We start from the raw sequence: 19602 nt of genomic DNA, 5'->3' as shown, positions 1-19602 counted from the left end.
TCAGATGTGCTGAAATTAGCCTTTTCTTTCTACGCGGTGCATTTACATCACGATTTTGGTTCATGTTCAGAGTACTCATAAGTAAAGCTTATTCTGTAATTTACGTTTGACAAGTATATTACAAGTCACTGAATTTCTTTCCAAAACAAAAGCATTCGTTCAAATTGTCAGGTAGTAAGCTATCTTGCTCTAATATATGGCCCTGCCGTTCGCTATCTTTTTCTATTACATACTTCTAAAATCGGCAACATTGGCTATGGTTAGGTAGCTATCTACGGGATATATTTATACCGCACGCTGATGGAAATACTCGCAGATAGATAAACGGAAGATATCGGGCGGTATAAGTTATTTGGCAGGTACGAATCTAGTACTTTATCCGAAGATGGAAATACCGGCCCTAAATAGAATAAGTACTAGTGCGCCATCTCCATGGCAATCGATACACTTTCTATCAAATATAGTTTTAGAAGTCTAGTTGAGATGTCGCCACGTACGCAACTTCTTTTAAAATTTCATTTGAATTTATGCGATTAATAACAACGTCGCACTTATTATTCCTTAAATGCAGTGCCGTTTTTCGGAGCCCTGGGCCTTTCGTTCGTGGAGGCCCTCCTTACCCTCAATAAAAACGGCAGATTGGGGAGATTCATGCAAATCCCTAATTTGAATATGGGCACTCGATATTTGTGTAGCCTGGTTTGTAGGCAACACATCATGCTCAATGAACAGAAAACATTTATTTTTGCAATTCGTAACTTCTTATGCATAGGAATTTATTTAAAGCCCTTGGAAGAACAATTTCAATAACAGGTACATTAAACTGAACCGTTTTACAACAACTTTCACACGAAGATCGCACAAACAACACATTTTTTCGTGATTGCAAACTGCGTAACACTTTTGCCTTATTTCGCTGCCAATTTCACTACCGTTTCTATAACCGTAGTTCTATCAAATAAACTCTAGGCTCAATTCTTTAAAGAATAGCTTCGCACCATCGCCAGCTGCTGCAATCATGTAATCGTTCCGATTTTAACGTTGAGAAGTTTGAATTGCAATAGAATGGGTTTTTTTGCGAGTTCTCCACGATGTCCAAAGAGGGGGATGCAAAAATTTAGTTAATCACCCTGTACCTAGTATGTTTAGAATGTTTTCTCAAACCTTTTTTTTATAACCGCCGAAAACCACACTGATTTGCAACTGTTACTTCATTATGCATAGCACTAATACGATAACCAGAAGTGTTGGATTCACAGTTATTTTGAATATTTAGAAGGCTTTAAATATAAACAATACAAATAAAAATTTCAAAGATTTATTAATAATAATATTTAAACAAATATCACACAATGTGACTATATCAACATAACAAATTTTTATTCTACGGTTCTTCGCCATTATAACTTAAGGGAGTCTTTGTAACTATAAGTCCTTTTTCCCATAAATCTGACACAATCTGTATTTTATCATTATCATTAGCCAATGGCAACTTGCCAATTTGGACATAGTTAGGATACGTCTGAATGAGACATTTAACCGCATCTTCATACATATAATCAATAACTAAAAATTGCATCTCCTCGCCGTGATAATACTTTGCATTGTCAGTGTTGTAATAAATTCGCAAATTCTCCTCACCCGCCTCTTTAACCAACCGCATACAATGATAGCGTAACAACCGGACCTCCACATTTAAATTAATGTCGACTTTATCGTAAATTTTCCCGTTATCCATTTTTTCGCTATTTAAAATCATCATGCGCTCCTTCTCACTTTTGGTAGGAATCGGCGGCATGGAATCCCACATAAACTGCTTGCCCAGCTCGTCCGCGGCGGAATCAATGTCAAGATGATCGATCATTTTCATTAACAAGTTCTTCACCTTCTTCTTCATCGTCGTCCGTACTTCGCTATCGCGGTCGTCGTTCGCAAACCCGGAATGTTGTAGGAATTGGAGGGGCAGGCCTTCTCTGCAAATTTTTACACTTGAGCGAAATTACAATTAGCTACTGCGTTACTACCTGAACTCGACATCATCAGATGCTGCTGTGCTCAATGTGTACTTCAAGACGTGCTCCATTAAATCGACATACGATGTCTTCTGGTATACAGAAACTGTGACGTGTAGAGAATGCGTTTCTGGATCGGTGAAACCCTCGTGAATCGTACCTCGAGGGAAATATAGTAAATCGCCCGCTTCCAACGTCAATTCCCTTACAGGTTTGTTGCTGAGCTCGTCTCTGTTGAAGTTTTGACTTGAATACCTCGGCAAAACTTTTGAAGGTGTTCTGAAAGTAAATAATTTATGTCCAGTTTATTCCAGTGATATAAAAGGTGCCATAAAGTATGAAACACAGAGTCAGTCGGTTAATGGGCTAAAGGTCCATACTTACAATGGCGCATATAGCTTCCAGTGCTTGCGTCCTTCAAGCTGCAACACAAAGGCCTCAATATCGTCATAATGTGGGGCGAAACCTTGACTTCCAGGTGGAGTTAGATACGCGTTAACGCCGACCATACAACCGAAAAACTCCTGCAGCGTCGCCAACAGTGAATGCAACTGGCTGCAATACGTATGCGGGTTTAAGATTCGTATGCTGCACCCATTTTTATAATAATCCCATAAAGCTGCGGGTACGGCTCTGCCTTCCACATTGTGAGTTTCCCGCTGGTGATTGGTGTACGAGACGACATCTACGTTCCGGGTGTAAAAAAGTACGTTATCGAGAAAGATGCTTTGAAGTTTTTTAGTCGATAGTAATTCGGCATAGACGTTTTCGTGATTACGCTTAATATGAACGGGAACTTTTTCCCATTTCGTTGTGAAAAACTCTCGGGGAAGTATCGGCGAAATTAGCCACTCGAAGACCTTATCGGGCGACTCACTGGGATTTGGTGAGTTGGATTCGGCAGACGAGTTTATTAGGTGTTCGATGTTTTGCGAGGAGAAGTCGTCGAGTTTGGCTTTCTTCTTTTTCGATTTTATTTTACGGACTTTGTTTGCGGAGACGGTTGGCTGTTGAGGTAGTGGTGTTGACTCGGCCTCCGGTTTTTCATTACTACCTTGCAATTCGAGTACCCGCGAGGAAGATTGAACGTAATCCATCAGGAATTCCTTGGTTTTTGGGTTAACTTTCAGTTTTTGTATTACATCTTTCTTCTTTTTTATGGAAGATGCCTTCTTCATGGTAGTCTTGTCAGAGCCATTTTGTTTAAATCTTTTTTTGTAAACCTCGAACGCCGATTCCATTCTGATTATTAATTATTGCTTTAATTACCGGACTTCCAAGAAGCGCGTGTTTTAAACGTCAAATGAAGATTTTTGAATTTTTGACATTTGAGGTTAGTTTTAAAACTTCATGGGACACTGTTGCAATATTTCCTTTTTTCCACTATTGACATCATTAAAAAAAGTGGATTGAATAGAACCTGTCAACCGTTATTAAAACTATATTTCTTTTTATATAAACAAATTCAATGGACCGAGAACATTTGTGCCTTTGTGAAACTCTTTCCTCTCTTATGGCAATCCTATATATCTCCTACTGTTTTATAGAAAAGGTGCTCTACTTCCGAAAGTTGGCGCGCAATAAGGAGACCCAATGGACCCTAAGGCCTTCCCTCAATCTGTTATTTCCAGGTCTCCTTTAAGGTTACTATCGGACAAAGCAAAATTTCTTGCTTTAAGAACACCATCAGAAGCTTACTGCCTTTCCATTAAGGACAATAGGTATGATGTTACACAGTTGTGGTTCTCCGATTAGGATGCGACATATATGTCCCTCATCAATGCAAATGTGGACACAACGTTGACCGTACCGGAGCGAATGGCCATATGAGTGCAGGAAGATTTGGTTGTCACGCAGCTTTAAACGACCTTATAAGAAGGGCTTTGGCATCTGCGGATATTCTTTCTGTTCTCGAGCCAACAGGTTTAACATTGCTCTCCCCCTTTCCCCTCAGTAACAACGCCCAACTAAAGCATGTTATTTCCGCATTTCCACATATTTATTTCATCCAGCGCCTACGAGTTACTGAAATTTAGTTTCACAAAACATGCAAGATGCTGGTTTTAATTACACGCGGCAACGTTGCACACATTTTCATAATATTTAGGGATTTTGCATTTGCAAAACCATTTAGTAACCTTAAAAGCCGGTTGTTGGTATTAGTCTTTTTATCGTTCATCGTGAAGGCACGAAAATGGTAAATAAATTATCCATAAATTTATTAATCATCCCTTAAAAAACTTATTAAATTGTACTCTTTTGTTGTAGTCTGCACACAAAACGTTCATTATTAAAAGGAAATTAGCGAAAAAGCTAAAGCAAAACAGACCAATTCCGCAATGGGTTCGTCTACGTACAGGCAATACCATTAGGTGGGTAACGGTGTTAATTTCGTCGTTTACACCAATTTAATTGTTAAATTATAGGTACAATGCCAAAAGGCGTCATTGGAGAAGAACAAAATTGAAGTTGTAAACATTCCCTTTATATTTCAATACAACTTGAAAGATGTAAATGGATTTTTGTTTATTACACCTTTATGATTGATTTAGATTGTTTATTCACACCATACAGAATGGAATTAAATTATCTTAAGTTGAATTGGTTTTGTGGCCTGTTTTTCTATGACTTCGTACGCAACACTCGTCACAAAATGTTCAAATGCGACTATGATGTAGAATTGCGCTTGTGTCGTGTTTAAAGTGGGTCTATGGAAATGATACTCTTGTCATACACTTGACTGCGAGTGTTTGCAAAACAAGAAATGGTGCATTTGTCCTTTTAAAATGTGCACTTTAATGTGTATCGTAAGCATAATTGATTTCCACAGCAATGCATTACAAATAGGATCTTTCACAATTCACACTAAAATTAGTCTGGTCTTTGGTCATAACAAGATAGTATAAAGAGGAGTGCTAATGTGAGACCTCTCCAATTTAGTAACTGCCCATGCTCCTGTCTAAATACCTCGGATCTAAACAGGAACAATAGGTATATACGCTCCAAATTGTAAGATTTAGCATCATGAGCTTTGGCAAAGCTACTTGGGCTTTGAACATAATTTTTTAAACTGTTATGCTGGTTGCGTAACACTAGGCGCTGACCTATATAAATAAAACAATTTTGCAACCCTTCTAATATATTAAAAATACGCCAATTAGTTACAGAATGGAACGTGATTTACAAAGAATTAATAATCTTTCGGCTTCTCATTTGCTGAAGCCACTCCTCAAGTTTTTCACTTGGTTCTTTCGGTACATTTTGATAATAATGTTTAGGAGGAGAACCTTCCTCAAGCCTGACGAAGTAGTGGCAATGAAAATATTCCACTTTTCCCATTCTTCTGCGAGCATGCCGTCGCATCCCTTTAAAAACAATTCCCTTTCCTACTAGCGACTCGGCTACGGAAATACTTTTAATTTTCCTACCCTCGAGTAGTTCAGCACATACCAACCCACATATTACTGGGAAACTCGACGTTATGCTCTTTGACTGCCATTTCTTTAGCTTCCTCTAGCGTTTCTCTGACGTCTTTAGCGCCCTTTTTTAAGACGAACTTCAGTTGCTTGATCGCCTCGTCGACTGACATGCCTCGTATCATACTCGCAATGTACCACATTTTCCACGGGCTGTACTTTATGTTTGTGCGTTGATGGCATACAAACTACGTAAACATAGGATTAAGTCTAACTGTAGGGTATACTTACGGCCGGTCTCCGTTCCTCGTGCGGTTCTTGAGGAGGATAAATCTTTTTGTTGTACGCCAACCATTTCTGCGGTCCATCTCCCAACGGTGACCAAGCCGATAATATTCGCGTAGTGTGTAGATGATTTATTTGTTCCAATAACGGATAATTTAATAATTTACGAAAAACCAAGTTGTTTATCATCTTTATAACCTCACAATCGCAGCGGGGAGATTGAGGTTATGTTATGTCATCTCAACAAAAATGTTCAAAGTGTTTAAGCAGACTTTAAAGGTGCAAGTTGTCAACGTGCTAAAAGTCCGAACCTTTTTATCCCACGCTTATTACTGTAATGAAGTATGGGACCAACGCTTCCAAGATTCGATACTTGAAAAAGTCAATTTGGACGAGCTCTACAATGAGTTGGAACAGCAGTATCAGAGAACGAGGAACATAAATGCAGTCGATGTGGATGTGTTCGCTCACAGCGTTAGAGATGAAAGCTACATTGAAGAGCTGCTAGATTTATTATATAAGTTACGTATGAGCGCAGACACCTGCAACACGCTTAATTCCACCTCGCATGCTGTTATTCGAGACTTTACTAACTTCGCCAAAACGGATCAGTTACTTCAAACTCTGGACGACCGGCTGAACTACGGAGTATTTCTCGATCACTACACGGCCAATCTTTTACTGGATACCTTTTGGAAGAGCAAGGATTACAGATCGGGCGCTCGCGTAGCTAGCCAATTAATGCTGCAGGAAGACTTTAATCATCCGATATCTTCAAGTTTGTCCCTGCTGCACTGCTTCAAATTCCTGCAGAATCCGTCGGAATGGCCTCAGCCGCCTAAACCAGAGGAGCCAGAGGAAGAAGTGCGAGTACGTGTTAAATATGTACGGAACCCTCACGACGACGAGCATTTCGACTTAAAAGACCCTCATAGGATCGTCGGTAAAACGCTCATAGAAATTGCCAGACCGTTTCAGGATTCTTTAAATCGCTCCTTTTATTTATTGGGCGTAATGCTCTACAAACCCGATAAAGCTGTCGGCGTCATAGACAAATTTGTTAAGGACAATGTCGTGGTTTACAAAAATGTATTAAGCGTGGTACCCGAGGAAGCGCTCGGTACGTTTAGCGTAGACAAACTTCAAATGGAAAGTGTAGAGCTCGGGATACTCGAAGATAATGTACGGACTGCGGTTAATAAAATGTCGGAGAAAGACATAGCGGTACAATGTGAGGCGTACGTACGGTGGGAGAAGGAAAGGAAAGAAGCATTGGAGAACCAGCACAAACGATTATTAGCAATGCAGAGGTTGTCAAACATTGAAAAGCTGCAAAAGGATATGAAGGAGAAGGAAATGTTGCTTTGGTTCTTTGAGAACGAGGAGAAGATCGAGTTGGAAATCGAGGCGAAGAAAAAGGAGATAGAGGCAAGCAAGATGCTGAGGAGAGGTCCAAAAATGAAGGAGGACGAGGAGGAGTACATTCCTCCTGAAGTGTACAAACGGAAAAGTGTTTAGCATATTAAATTGTAAATAGTATGTTTTTTATTGGTCTCCTGTTTTAATTCGACATTTTTATAAGCATAACGTTGAAGTGTATTCTGCTCCTCCAAGTGACTATTCATGTCCCCTTATCAATCTATGCTTCTGAGCAAAATAAAAAAATGTACTCAACATTCACAATTTGCTGTGGTACCACAGTTAACCCCACACTCGCGCATGCGTCCTACCCATAACGTGCGAGTGGTAAAAATGTAACCAATCAGTCTTATGGCCCTTCAGCCCCAGCTTGAGCTAGATATAGGTATTTTGCGATCACCGTTTTATGGATATATGCTAAAATTTCATCAAATGTCGACGTTTTAGATCGTATTTTTTAAGCAACATTTAAAGAATAAAATTTATTTCCGTCTGTATGTGTGTGTGACGTCACGCAATATCGCACGTGCTCGCCCTCTGGCGTAGAAACTCCAAAAGAAGGTCGGCTTCGTCAGAAGATCATCCGAGAGTTCTTCAACCGGACAACTGTTCCTACGTGCTCGAGGCAGCTATTGCCATCGCCCGTTAGGTCGTACCAGATCATCCGCTGGGTGTTGATTTCGATATACTTAAACTGGCGTGCCAGTTCTGTACCGGGAAACCATAGATTCTAAACCGAAGTTTTTATTAGCAGAATCTCGCCCCCGAGATATGTAACTCGCCCCTCGTTCGTTCAGTTGAATGTCATCAGCCCTGGTATTAAGTGTCGTAACTCATTTGGTTACAGTTTTTGCCAGGCAAAATTACTATCCGCATGAAATGTATGAAAGCCAATAAATTATTATTATTATAATAACACAACAAAACATTTACGGAGCGACGCGTTCGTGACCGCCATTAAAAACAAGATGCCAAACGTAACCTACTACGTTCCTACTCTCAAGATGGGGCAGAGATTTTCCACTTCAGCTGCTGAAAAAAAGGAAACAAGAGACCATTTCTTAAAAATTCCTTCTGAAGAACATTTTTGTGTCCTTTGGTCACAATTCATTCGATATATGTGATACAATTATAGCAATAACAAAAAAATTTCTCGCATGTTGAATTTTTCTCTGCGCGGATAATAAATGCGCGATTTTGTAGGGCCTTATAAAACTATACCAATATCAGATTAGGCATCATATACGCATAATTGGAGGTTCCTAGAAAAAGAAATATGATGATGTAAAAATAGAAAAACGCGGATTTACTAACATCGTTTTATCTTCAATACTTTAAACCTAAAAATTAATTATTTTTAGTGTTATTAAAAATTAACGAACACCATAATTTGATTGTGTGTACTATTGACAAGCTCTCATTGAAATTTCGTGGCTCTATGTTGAACGGATCCGGAGTAAAAAAATAAATAGTGGAGCCGCGCACGGATTTTCCATAAGCCGTAATGTATTTCATATGACTCCTAACGTCACGTGACTTTTTCGAGCGCTCCGGCCTGTAAGTATCGTAGGCCTCGCTTGTACCTATACGCAACAAACCGAAGACGCTTGGGACGAGGTTCCATGGAGTTGTACTGTTTATTTGTTTGATATTTGTCATTTGTGTAATTTGTTTCACTAAAAGTAAAAGTGTAATGACTGATGACTTGTTTATTAGACGGTTTTGAATGAAACTATACGGATGAGGTAATGTCTAGCGCATTTTTGCAAATTTATTTGTAAAAAGGCACCTTTGGTCCGCTGGCTGGCGGCAACTGCGGGCCAGTAGAACAACGCTTGTAGGAAGACGAGGAGTGTACATGTACATACTGGGGTCATGTAATTAACAACTTTAGGGACGGGGCTACAAGATGGGGGGCCGGCACCGTCTGGACGCCATCCCCGAGTGTGGTGTACTAACCTGGAGATTTTTCATTTTTTTTCTATCTTCTTCTACTGCAGTTTTAGTCTGATTGTTTTCAAATTGGTGTCGTCGGAAAGATCTTCTGAACACGCACAACCACTGCGTGACGGAATTTTGTTTTTTTTTTCCTATAGGGACAAAATTAACCACCTTATACAAGGCGAGCGTCTTCGTGGGGTAATCGATTTCGGGCGCCCAAAACGTAACTCCCGCTGAGAATTTTGTACGCGGTTTCAAGTTTCTTAACTTTCAAAACTTCAAACGCGAATTGAGAATGAACGGGACGTAGGAAGTGGGTACCAACAAAGAGAATGTGGGTATAGCCTTGTACAAGATTTTATTGATGGTGAAGTCAAAACTGGCTACTAGAATACTGATCTGCCACACAAAAATGCAAAAAGTCCCTTCGATATCACACGAGGACTAATAATTTATGGTGCTCCAGTTTCGTTTCGTGTTTACTCCTTGCTATGGGAGACAGATATAGATCTTGATTTGATGCATAGGAACTTTTACTTACTTGTACAAATGTACACCCTATATAAACCAAATAAGGAATTACGTTTTTGCAGTGCTTTACTTTATACAGGCTGTTTCACGCACACCGTTTTTAGTTTTTTATTATCTATCGAAGGAAAATATTAGGTATCATGATCGTTTCACTTTCGGTTTTACCGGATTTGGACCACAACTTTCTTATTTTAAATAGAACACCCTGTATTTTATTGCATTTTCGAAATCTACATGAAAGTCTACGTCGTTTGATACCACATTTTTCTATACCCAGCATCAAAGATTTTCAAGATTTTTCAAAATTTTTGACTTTTGACTGCTTTTCAAAAAAGTACACCTCCAATTCAAATTTCCTTTTTAGGATGCCTTCATAGAAGTAACTGCTGTAATATAACTTAAAATTAATCCGATCACAGCAACTTGATTTTAGTACGGTAGACCCTTAATTGTTAGGAAACTTAATAGCCTGGTCAAAGTACACAAAATATTCGTAAAATGCAGCAAAAAAATAAACCTTTTGGAAATTCAAATGTGCTTAATATGAGAAAATCTTTACCAATTTAGGTAAGCAATTTTGCGGAAGAACTGGTTGAAAATTTTTTTATTTATTTTTTCACTCTAATTGTTTAAATAATGAAAATACAGAAAAATGTTCAAATCAAAAATTATAGCCAATACCTACAAAATTTGTCTGAAAAGTTTTCTGATATCTTCATTAGTTTTTGAAATATACCTACCAAATTTTCCACAGAGTATTTTTAAACAACATCGATTTTCAAGTTTTTAATTTTAAGATAGTAAATAAACAATGACACGTAGAAATGTAGAGTTTTCATTTATTAATCATATCGAAATCAATCAGTATCATTCATCTTCCGAGCTCAAATATAACTCAATATCATTTTCATCTTCACTGAAGTTATACCCAAAATGTGAACCTTGAGTGCCTTTGATTATCACCATTTATAGTTGTTTGATCGTCGTTAAGTCATCATTATTTGCATCTTCGTCAATATCTACGTTGTTTTTTTCTAAATTAGTACAATTTCCCGTTTGATAGTGACCACATGCAGGTGAACAAGGTAGCCCAGCTTTTCTACAGCCGGCGCAAGCCTTTTTACAACCAGTCTTGCAGTTACAAAAGATCATATTTAAAATTTCAAGGGGAGCAGCGTCTTGTTTCATTTTTCAGTGCATTACAACCTTCAAATTATTAATTTTAAAATCAAGCCTTTAATAAATTCGGCTCACGGAACGTTCGCGCGCACCCACGAATCGACTTCCGCTGAAATCAATTATATCTCGTACACTTTCCAATTTACAGAAAAACTTTTCAGACAAAATTTGTAGATAAATGCATCAGCTACAAATTTTAATTGAAACTTTTTTCCTTATATTTAATATTTAAACAATTAGAGTGAAAAAACAAAAACAACATTTTTCACTCGACAATTTTCCGGAAAATTGCATACCTATCTTCGTAAAGAATTTTTCATATTAAGCACAACCCTTTTGAATACTCAAATTTGAAATTTCAAGAGGTTTTTATTTTTGTGAAGCTCTATGTGTACTTTGACCACGCTATAATAGTTTCTACATCGGAAAATAATAAACTTTCGTGGGAAACATGTTTCCCTACACTTACGTACCATTTTTTGAAGACAGTCTTCCAAAAACGCAATTTTTCGTTTGACCTAGGAAACTGTGTGTCAAGAATTTGGCACATTTTGCGTTGTAGTCCAAAAATTCACTTATTGTTTATTTTTTGGAAAAGAGAAGCCCGAAAATAAAGGGAGACAATAATAGTTTAATGTTCTTTATTTTCCAATTCGGCATTCTCTTTCTTAATTGCTGCGATATCCGCATTTAACCGCTCGAGCTTGCTACCAGTTTCCCTAAGCAGCTCAGCGTCAATTTGCTCTTGCAAGTTTCTACACTCGCGCTCGACCAAACCCAGATTGGTCACGGCCTGCACCACCTCCCCACAGTCGCCGTGTAACGTTGCCAGCAGTTTGTAGGCTTTACGTGACATTTCATCGCGCTTTGCATCCTAGAGCCAGCGATCATGAATTGGTTACCGTATCGACTTAACTTACTCTAAATATTAGCTCGTCTGACAGCGTAAATGAACGATCTAACTGTCCGTTTAGGTTATTGATGTCTTTCTGTACGATTTTAGTGTCATACAAAATTTTGTCTATGTCATCATTTTGCTTCTTGATATTTCCGATTATTTCCAAAATTCTTCTGGTATAGGCCGACCTACAACGCCCCACGTACTAAGCAGCTTTGATCTGGTCATACCTACCGATTCGTGTTCTTGTGGAGCGTTTCGCACTCTTGCAGTAACTGTCGTTCCAGCTTCTCCTTATCCGCCAACTCCTTCAACAACTCTGCCTTTTTTGTTTTCACATTCTGCAGTTTTTGTTCTTCACCGAGAAGTTTAGCCTGAAAGATGGCAAATTGTGAATGTGCAAAGGAGGTGTTTTCCTACCTTTTGCGTATTCATTTGTTGCTGCAGTTGTTCATATTCCTTTAATAATGGCGTCTGTATATCGTTCCAATGGTTGGCCAGTTCGACTAACCGTTTGTTACCATTCTCTACCAGACTCTTTAGTTTGATTAGATTATCGTCATTTTTTAATACCGCCATTGTTTTTGATCTGGTTTTTATTTTCGCAACCGATTCTTTCAATACTTGCTCTTTTTTGTTACGCATTTCCTTAGTCTGGAAAAGAGGGAATTTTACTCAAAGTAACTGGAATGGTCGAAGTATTGACTCACACTTCAAAATTTATTTCTAGGTTTAAATCCAAAATTTTAAGTTTGATACTAACAATTTAAGGTTTCAATTGAAATTTCAAAAAGCTTGATAGGTGAATTTTTATTTGATCACCTCTTGGTAAAAAAAAGGTTTTAAATGAGTATATTGTGGAAAATTCAAATTGAAGAATTCCAAGATTTTTGCATCTTAGGATTCTTAGTTTGAACTTCTTATGACTTTTAAATACAGGTTTCAATTTTTAGAATCTAAAAACCAGGAAAAGTTACATTAGTAAAAATCTACTTGAATTTACTTGTAGGGAAATCTTTTGGAAAAACTTCTAGTTCAAGACCTACTTTGTTTTTTTTTATGTTTTTATCTTTTAACTCGGTTTTTTGAGGGAGTCTGAAAAAATGTTCCTAACGGCTTCAAATTTGCTACACAGTCATTACATTCTGTTTTGAACACTATTTTTGAGTTACATTTTTTCAGATTCCCTAAAAAAATTCAGTTACAAAAACATAAAAAAAATCAAAATAGGCCTAGGACTTTGAATTTTGCATGTTTACTCAGTTTTTCAATCTAAACAACTTTTCTTAATAACATTTGTGCATATCTCGTCCCCGTCTTGTATACCAAAAACGTTTTTTGAAAATTTCAAAGGCACCCTTGATTTTTCGAAACTAAAATTGTCACAAATTAGTTTCCAACCAAACAGGGCGGATCCCCAGAAATTCAATTGGCATTTTTTTTGCTTTTACAAAAGACAAGCAATTAGGAGACACACTGTATAATGAACTTTCGAGGTAATTAACACAATCCACAAAATTTTGGAGGCAAATGTATGCCCTCCCTTCTCCTACCTTATTAGACTCTTGCTCCAAATCATTATAAACTTTCACCAACCCTTCGTGTTTGCGTTTATAATCTTCGAGTTCATTATGTAAATCCCTAAAATGGTCCTCCTCCCCGTGTCCAACAACTTCATTTACAACTAAAGGTGCTACAATTGCATTTGGAACCTCTTCAACGCCATCCACCACATTTAAACTTGTCTCCTTGTTCTCAGGCGATTTGATAAAATCAACTGTGCCTACAAACTTGCTATCGTTGTAGAGAAGACTGGGAATTAAATTGTGTGGGGCACATTGGCGCGAAACGTCAGGAAGATGATGAATCCAGTAATGCTTTAATGCTAAAAGTGAAGTGTCAGTAGATTAAGAGATAATCATTACAACCTTCTGTAACTGCTTCGTCCTGTAAGTTTGGCACTTGAATTCTTTCGCTTAGCAACCTTGGGCTGTGTCCAAAATCTAGCTTTAGGTCGACACTTCCACAATCGCGCACTCCCTGCCTCAACAGATCACATGGTACCCATGGCTTTTCAAGGTTCAGACGAATGGTTTCTTCGATCTTTTTCACGAGCCGTGGCACGTATCCTACAACTTAACATTAGTGATGCTCAGGACACGAGGACGATGTACCAAGCTCGTCTGTGACAGTTTTGTGTGTCTCACGTGGAAGTCTTTCCACCAAAAACATGAGTACTCTACGTACTTCAATCTCGTTGCAGTACAAAATCGTCTGATACCCCATATCACCTCTGTATCCCAAGCCCTTAATGTGCTCCGCTATCGCTGTGGCATGCTTTAGACGTAGACTCATCGACTGCGGAAGGCTACCTGGCAAGCTGATATCAGGTAAGATTGTTTCGAGACAGTGCGACATCGATGAAAACACCATTTCGGTGGTGAACTCTTTCAGACTTTTGACATTTTCATCGATATTACTGTAACATGAAGTTATTTTAGCGTAACACAAGGTCCTTCTTACCAAGACAGATTTCGTAAGGCGTCTATAATGATATTGTCTACTTCTTCCATTTTTTAAAAAGGATTTATTGTATTTTTTTCTTTGAAAACATCTCCAACAGCTGATTGTTTTTTCTACCACCGTTGGAACTACGCTTACGATCGTTTTGAACTACGTTAAATCATTTGACCTAATTGAGTAATATTTTGTGTAAAGTTTTAATTAAAGATGTAAACAAATGTTGCATTCTTTATAAATGGAAAAATTTAAAAATAGGGTCTAGAGTTTTGTAGAAAAGCGCGTTGTTCATAAATGTATATAATCAATGATGAGCGGCGAGCTCGCGGTTTAGCACATCCTCCACCTTTAGCTCGCGGTGCTTGTCATAAACCTAACCTCAAACTTTTTGTTTTTTACTTGTGAAAGGATCAATTCAAATTGTGTTCTACTGACTGAACCGCGCAAAAGACGTCAAAATGGAGTACGACTTGCCCTCCGATTTTGATATAATAGTCGTTGGGACAGGTAATTTTCCCCTGCCAGTTACTAACAATTACTCATCGGTTTCTTTAGGAATGGTCGAGTCAATCGTGTCAGCTGCCGCCAGCCGAATTGGAAAACGCGTTCTTCACATCGACAGGTAATCTTACATTCCGATCTACCAAGTCTAACTTTGCTTTGTGCAGCAACTCTTACTACGGTGGATTGTGGGCGTCATTCAATTTGGACTCCATCAGCAAAATCCCCGAAGGTAATCGTTCTCAGCCAGTAGTGGAGAATAAGGAGAACGAGATAGTATATCCGGTTGGGAATGATGTTTTCGATTTAAGGATTCACTCGCAGAAATGGCACATTCCCGAGTAATTGATTGTGCACTTAATCAAAGCAGATTCATTGTTAAATTGCAGGTCGAATCCTGAAAAAGATGTGGATGAATCGGATAGTGCGGTCGCACAAGAGGAGCACGAGTGGACGCAGGAGAAATTGCTGAAGATCTCTCGAAAATTCAACATCGATCTTGCGCCTAAGGTGGGTGGAATTTGTGTAAAAGGGGCTTATTGTATTTTATTTTTGAAAAACTAACGTTTCCACTCTGAGGTGCTATTTAGTTCTTTCCAGAGTATCTTAGATACTTTCTATGGCTCTTAATACACGTTTAAGCTGTCTAAAACTCGAAATCTGTTGCGATATATTTACAAACAATTTTGCAGTTGCACTTTGCCAAGGGCGATTTCGTGGAGTTGTTGATCTCGTCAAATATCGCACGTTATTCCGAATTTCGGAGTGTCAGCCGCATTCTGACGTGGTTAAATGGGAGCCTAGAGATAGTGCCGTGCTCGAGGTCCGATGTATTTTCGAGTAACAGAGTGTCGGTCATCGAGAAGCGCATGTTGATGAAGTTGCTGACTTCGTGCGTCGATGGTGACGAAAATGAGTTCAAAGGTTACGAGGGTAAAACATTCCAAAGTTACTTAAAAGATCGGAAGTTAACTGAGAATTTAATTCATTATGTGTTGTATGCGATTGCGATGTGTACTGACGATACTTTATGCTTGGAGGGCGTGGAAAAGACTAAGCGCTTTCTTGGAAGTTTGGGCCGATTTGGTAAAACTCCATTTTTGTATTCGATGTATGGCAGTGGGGAAATCACGCAGGCTTTTTGCAGGTAGTTCCTCGAATGAGATTCATTTTTGATGTTATTGTAGGCGATCTCGGAGGAAGGTTGTAGAATTGAACTAAAATTGCATTCTATCAATGTGGTAGAGTTTTGACACACGAAAGTAGTGTTTTTAGCATAGTTATTCAACAACATATAGCTAAACTCTGTCTATCTGTCCGAAGATTTGAGATCTCAGCTGGGCACATTTTAAAAATTCAAAAAAAATGTCCAACTACAATTCCTGGCTCGACAACTAAAATGGACATTTTCAAAAACCAAGTTTAGCTTTGATGTTTTAATACCAACTTAAAGAGAGTAAATTACAAGAGGAGTGGGGTAAATGACGCTAATAAACCCCCCTGTACGATCATGAAATTAATAAAAATGGCTAGAGGGTACCTTGTGCTCTTTTCTTGTGATAGCACTTTTCAAAAATTGAAAAAATTGAAAAAACCATTCCGAATAAGAACAGGATAAACATCATCTAATAGTGCTCATAATAACTGGAACTGTTATAACTATGAAAGGGAACACTATTACTTTCTGACCCTTGTTTGGAACAGATAAAAGACTGTTACAAATCTGAAAAACTCGGAACTGGAATTTTACAATTATTTCTAGAGAACTGGAACCCGAACCGAATCCATTATAAATAATTTTGCCATGGAAGTGTTAGAACTGGAACCATTATTTTCAGTAGGTCCACATTCCTAATTAAAAGGCAAACCAAATGTATAGTAACGTGTTACCTATACTTAAAAAAAATGTCATAGCTCTACTTTGTACGCATGCGCGTCCACTTTTAGGTGACACGAGCGCATGTGCGCATTCGGAATTTCAGGATTGTTAAAGTTAAGGAATGGACCGAAAGGAATCATTATTTACAGTTCATTATAATTGAAAAAAATGTAAAGTGCATTTTCAAAAGTTTTAAGCGTGCTGTGGAAAATAAGAATTCTCACACCGCGCTTTATTTTTACGCCTAAACCATGGCATACTTACTTAAAAATGGAACCTTTTGTAATTTGTTTGTTAAACATGACCATTAGGTAAATGTAATTTTGGTACAGACTTAAGTCGTCACTTACAAAAATATCGAAGTATTTGGATATCAATGGCGGTGTTTCACAAGGATGCATTTTAGGACCTGATTTATTTGGTATCTTCAATCTTCATGTCAAACAATGAATGTTGTGACCAGAAATGTTATAAATCATGGACGTCAATGGACAAAGATAGTAATTAATGATTGATTAATCCTCATTTAATCATCATAAATCAAAAGTTGGTCAAAACACTATTACTTAGTACTTACAAGAAGGCGGTAACGGATCCTTAAAGTAGATACCCTACAATAACATCGAAATTTAAAAACACTTTGTTCTATCCACAATTTTTCAGACTGAGCGCTGTTTTTGGCGGAATTTACGCTCTAAATCAGTCTCTTAACGGCTTTATATACGATAACGACAATACTTTTAAGGGAATTATTTGTGGAAAGCAACGTATTAATGCAACACACTTGGTAATGAGCCTTGAAAAGCTACCCAAAGAAATAGTCGATTTTTCGACTACAGAATACATTTCGCGCGCAATCTTTATTACCGACAAGTAAGACTAAGCAGCCGACGTACAGTTCTTAGCAATTTATTCTTCTAGATCGATACTTGAAGACGAAAGGGAGCATTTAACATTATTACTTTTTCCTCCAGTCGACCGAAAGGCTGCGTGCGTAGTTCTCGAACTTGGGTCTTTGACCGGAACATGTCCGAAGGGCCTACGTATACGTCACTAAACCGCGCCTTTCAGGTTGTACAAATTCTATTTGTAGATATTGTTCACGTTTTTACCAAACAAACTGTAAATCCGGAAGACGACCTGAAGCATTGCGTCGAGAAATTGTTTTGTAAAAGGGAGGGAGAATCGAACTCCTCCCCGAGCATATTGTGGTCATTTTATTTTTCGGCGCCGAATACATTTTCGCAAAAATTAGAATGCGAGAAGCTGTTGAATACGTACGTTTGTCCCGGTCCGGATCTTGATTTGGATTACGATCCGGCGATAGAAAGGGTATACGCTCTGAAGCTTGCCGTCAGATATTAACGAGGCATTTTAAGGCTAAGGAAATCTTCGAACGCATTTATAGCAATGCGGAATTTCTTCCACGTGCACCTGATCCCGAAGAAATTATTATCGAGGGCGAAGACAATAATAACATCATTAATGAAACCGAAGAACGTGCAGAGGTACCCGCAGATCAAGGTGATGTTTCTTCCGAATTGGCCCACGAAGATGATACCTAAATAGGATTTATAGGCTTTTTATTGTATTTGTATGTTTTAAGCTAGTTATTTAAATAAACTTCCCTAACTAATGTGTAGAATTATTCAAATTCGTAGCGGTGGCATTTGTAAGCCCAAACGGCATTCTCGTGATTTGGTTTAATTCTGCCAGATATACGCGGATTTAATGTCTACAGCTCTACACATTATTATCTCTCAATTGATCTAGTATTTAAGAAATATATGGGAGGGGGTATGCGTCTTTTTTTGTGCAAAAACTTATTTGTATATAATCGACACAAAAATGATAGGCTTTACCTCAGGATTTAATTTTATAACGTGCTCCGCGACTTTACACAACCCTCGCCCGAGAGGTTTTTTTCTCAATTCTCAATTTAATTAGCGGATTAAATTGCGATCTACATCGTCAGATATCGAAGAGATCAAGGAAAGGTCACTGTCATTGGTAAAATGAGAAAGGGGGGTCGTATTATTTAACATGTCTCCCACTTATGTGCGATGATAAATTTTAACATGAATAGGTACTGCTGGCATTTGTCACTTTCGGTGTTAAATGACTTGATAATTTAATCCTTTGTACCTGCAATTTACCATTATACGAGTTGTTTTGCATAAATTGAACCGTAGATGTGTTTTGTACTTGATCTGATTTATCGCGTTTTCCGTGAATTATTTCATGTATTTGTGTGAGCTATGCCGGGGTTTTTGTCCCGAAGAAGGTTTCCCTGGTATCACCTTGTTGTGTGTGTAGTATATTTTGTTTGTTCTTATCTTGCATATTATTCAATTCTCTTCCCGATTATGTCTCACGTCCCAACACATAAAAAGAACTCAATGTAGAACGTATCGTGTAAATATAGGGTAACTAATTGACGGGAAGTAATCGGCCTTCGTTAGGGAATCGGGACTTTTTTTCATCTCACATTGTAAGTACTCTCTAATTTTATTATAATTGCTTAAATTATATGTTTTACACAGTGGTTCCACTGAGGAAAAGTCGCGATAAGCACTCGAAATATGTGGACTTCAAAATAAATGTTTGAATTACGTTCAGCGTGGCCTAATTTACCCTAATAAACACCACCGATTTATAGGGTAAGTTAAGATTGCAGTTCGCCTTGGGGTCATTACAAAGTTTGTATTTTTGTGTACCAAATTATGGTTGCATGCAAACTCATTAAAGCCCCCCCCCCCCCTCTCTGCGGGTGTTTGTTTTATTCGCAGAAGTTTATCATATAACTTGATTAAATAACTGTTACTGTTCAAGCTTTGGGATCATTATTCAAACAAGTTAAAAAGTAATCGTAAACGATTTACATAAAGCGCATTTCCACTTGCATTCATTTCCCATTTGTAAGATGCAACTTCTGTTAAAATCGTAAAAATCCGGCCCCAAATATGAAAGATAGCGTTGCACATGAGCAATCCATTTTTGACATGCTATTTCAATTTCAGT

At 38.1% G+C, this 19602-nt stretch overlaps 5 protein-coding genes across 5 annotated transcripts; 2 read left to right on the top strand and 3 right to left on the bottom strand.

Moving 5' to 3' along the window:
• Positions 1–1302: 1302 nt before the first annotated feature.
• LOC116169446 (ribosomal oxygenase 1) lies at positions 1303–3342 on the bottom strand. Its single transcript, XM_031485536.1, has 3 exons — positions 2397–3342; positions 2025–2291; positions 1303–1973 (listed from the first exon to the last, which is right to left on the bottom strand). Exons 1-3 carry the CDS (start codon positions 3251–3253, stop codon positions 1385–1387), a joined length of 1713 nt encoding a protein of 570 aa, XP_031341396.1. The 5' UTR covers positions 3254–3342; the 3' UTR covers positions 1303–1384.
• A 1791-nt stretch (positions 3343–5133) lies between these two features.
• Positions 5134–5921, bottom strand: LOC116168635 (39S ribosomal protein L22, mitochondrial). The gene is made up of 3 exons (XM_031484567.1): positions 5720–5921; positions 5463–5676; positions 5134–5413 (listed from the first exon to the last, which is right to left on the bottom strand). The coding sequence occupies exons 1-3, from the start codon at positions 5900–5902 to the stop codon at positions 5193–5195; spliced, it is 618 nt and encodes a 205-aa protein (XP_031340427.1). The 5' UTR covers positions 5903–5921; the 3' UTR covers positions 5134–5192.
• Positions 5922–5941: 20 nt separating this feature from the next.
• On the top strand, positions 5942–7387 carry LOC116168634. Its single transcript, XM_031484566.1, has one exon. It carries the CDS (start codon positions 5963–5965, stop codon positions 7229–7231), a length of 1269 nt encoding a protein of 422 aa, XP_031340426.1. The 5' UTR covers positions 5942–5962; the 3' UTR covers positions 7232–7387.
• Positions 7388–11407: 4020 nt separating this feature from the next.
• LOC116168234 (coiled-coil domain-containing protein 22 homolog) lies at positions 11408–14358 on the bottom strand. The gene is made up of 8 exons (XM_031483938.1): positions 14205–14358; positions 13856–14160; positions 13610–13810; positions 13235–13566; positions 12102–12335; positions 11916–12055; positions 11704–11869; positions 11408–11657 (listed from the first exon to the last, which is right to left on the bottom strand). Exons 1-8 carry the CDS (start codon positions 14252–14254, stop codon positions 11415–11417), a joined length of 1671 nt encoding a protein of 556 aa, XP_031339798.1. The 5' UTR covers positions 14255–14358; the 3' UTR covers positions 11408–11414.
• Positions 14359–14549: 191 nt separating this feature from the next.
• On the top strand, positions 14550–18217 carry LOC116168235 (rab proteins geranylgeranyltransferase component A 1). Its single transcript, XM_031483939.1, has 9 exons — positions 14550–14708; positions 14757–14823; positions 14870–15043; positions 15092–15212; positions 15395–15849; positions 17245–17454; positions 17503–17624; positions 17675–17913; positions 17961–18217. The coding sequence occupies exons 1-9, from the start codon at positions 14660–14662 to the stop codon at positions 18144–18146; spliced, it is 1623 nt and encodes a 540-aa protein (XP_031339799.1). The 5' UTR covers positions 14550–14659; the 3' UTR covers positions 18147–18217.
• Positions 18218–19602: the final 1385 nt, after the last annotated feature.

This window comes from Photinus pyralis, unplaced genomic scaffold (assembly GCF_008802855.1).
Source record: "Photinus pyralis isolate 1611_PpyrPB1 unplaced genomic scaffold, Ppyr1.3 Ppyr1.4_LG4, whole genome shotgun sequence".
NCBI classification, from domain to species: Eukaryota; Metazoa; Arthropoda; class Insecta; order Coleoptera; family Lampyridae; genus Photinus; species Photinus pyralis.
The sequence above is the reverse complement of the archived record's forward strand: the minus strand, read 5'-3'. Positions and strand labels throughout refer to the sequence as shown.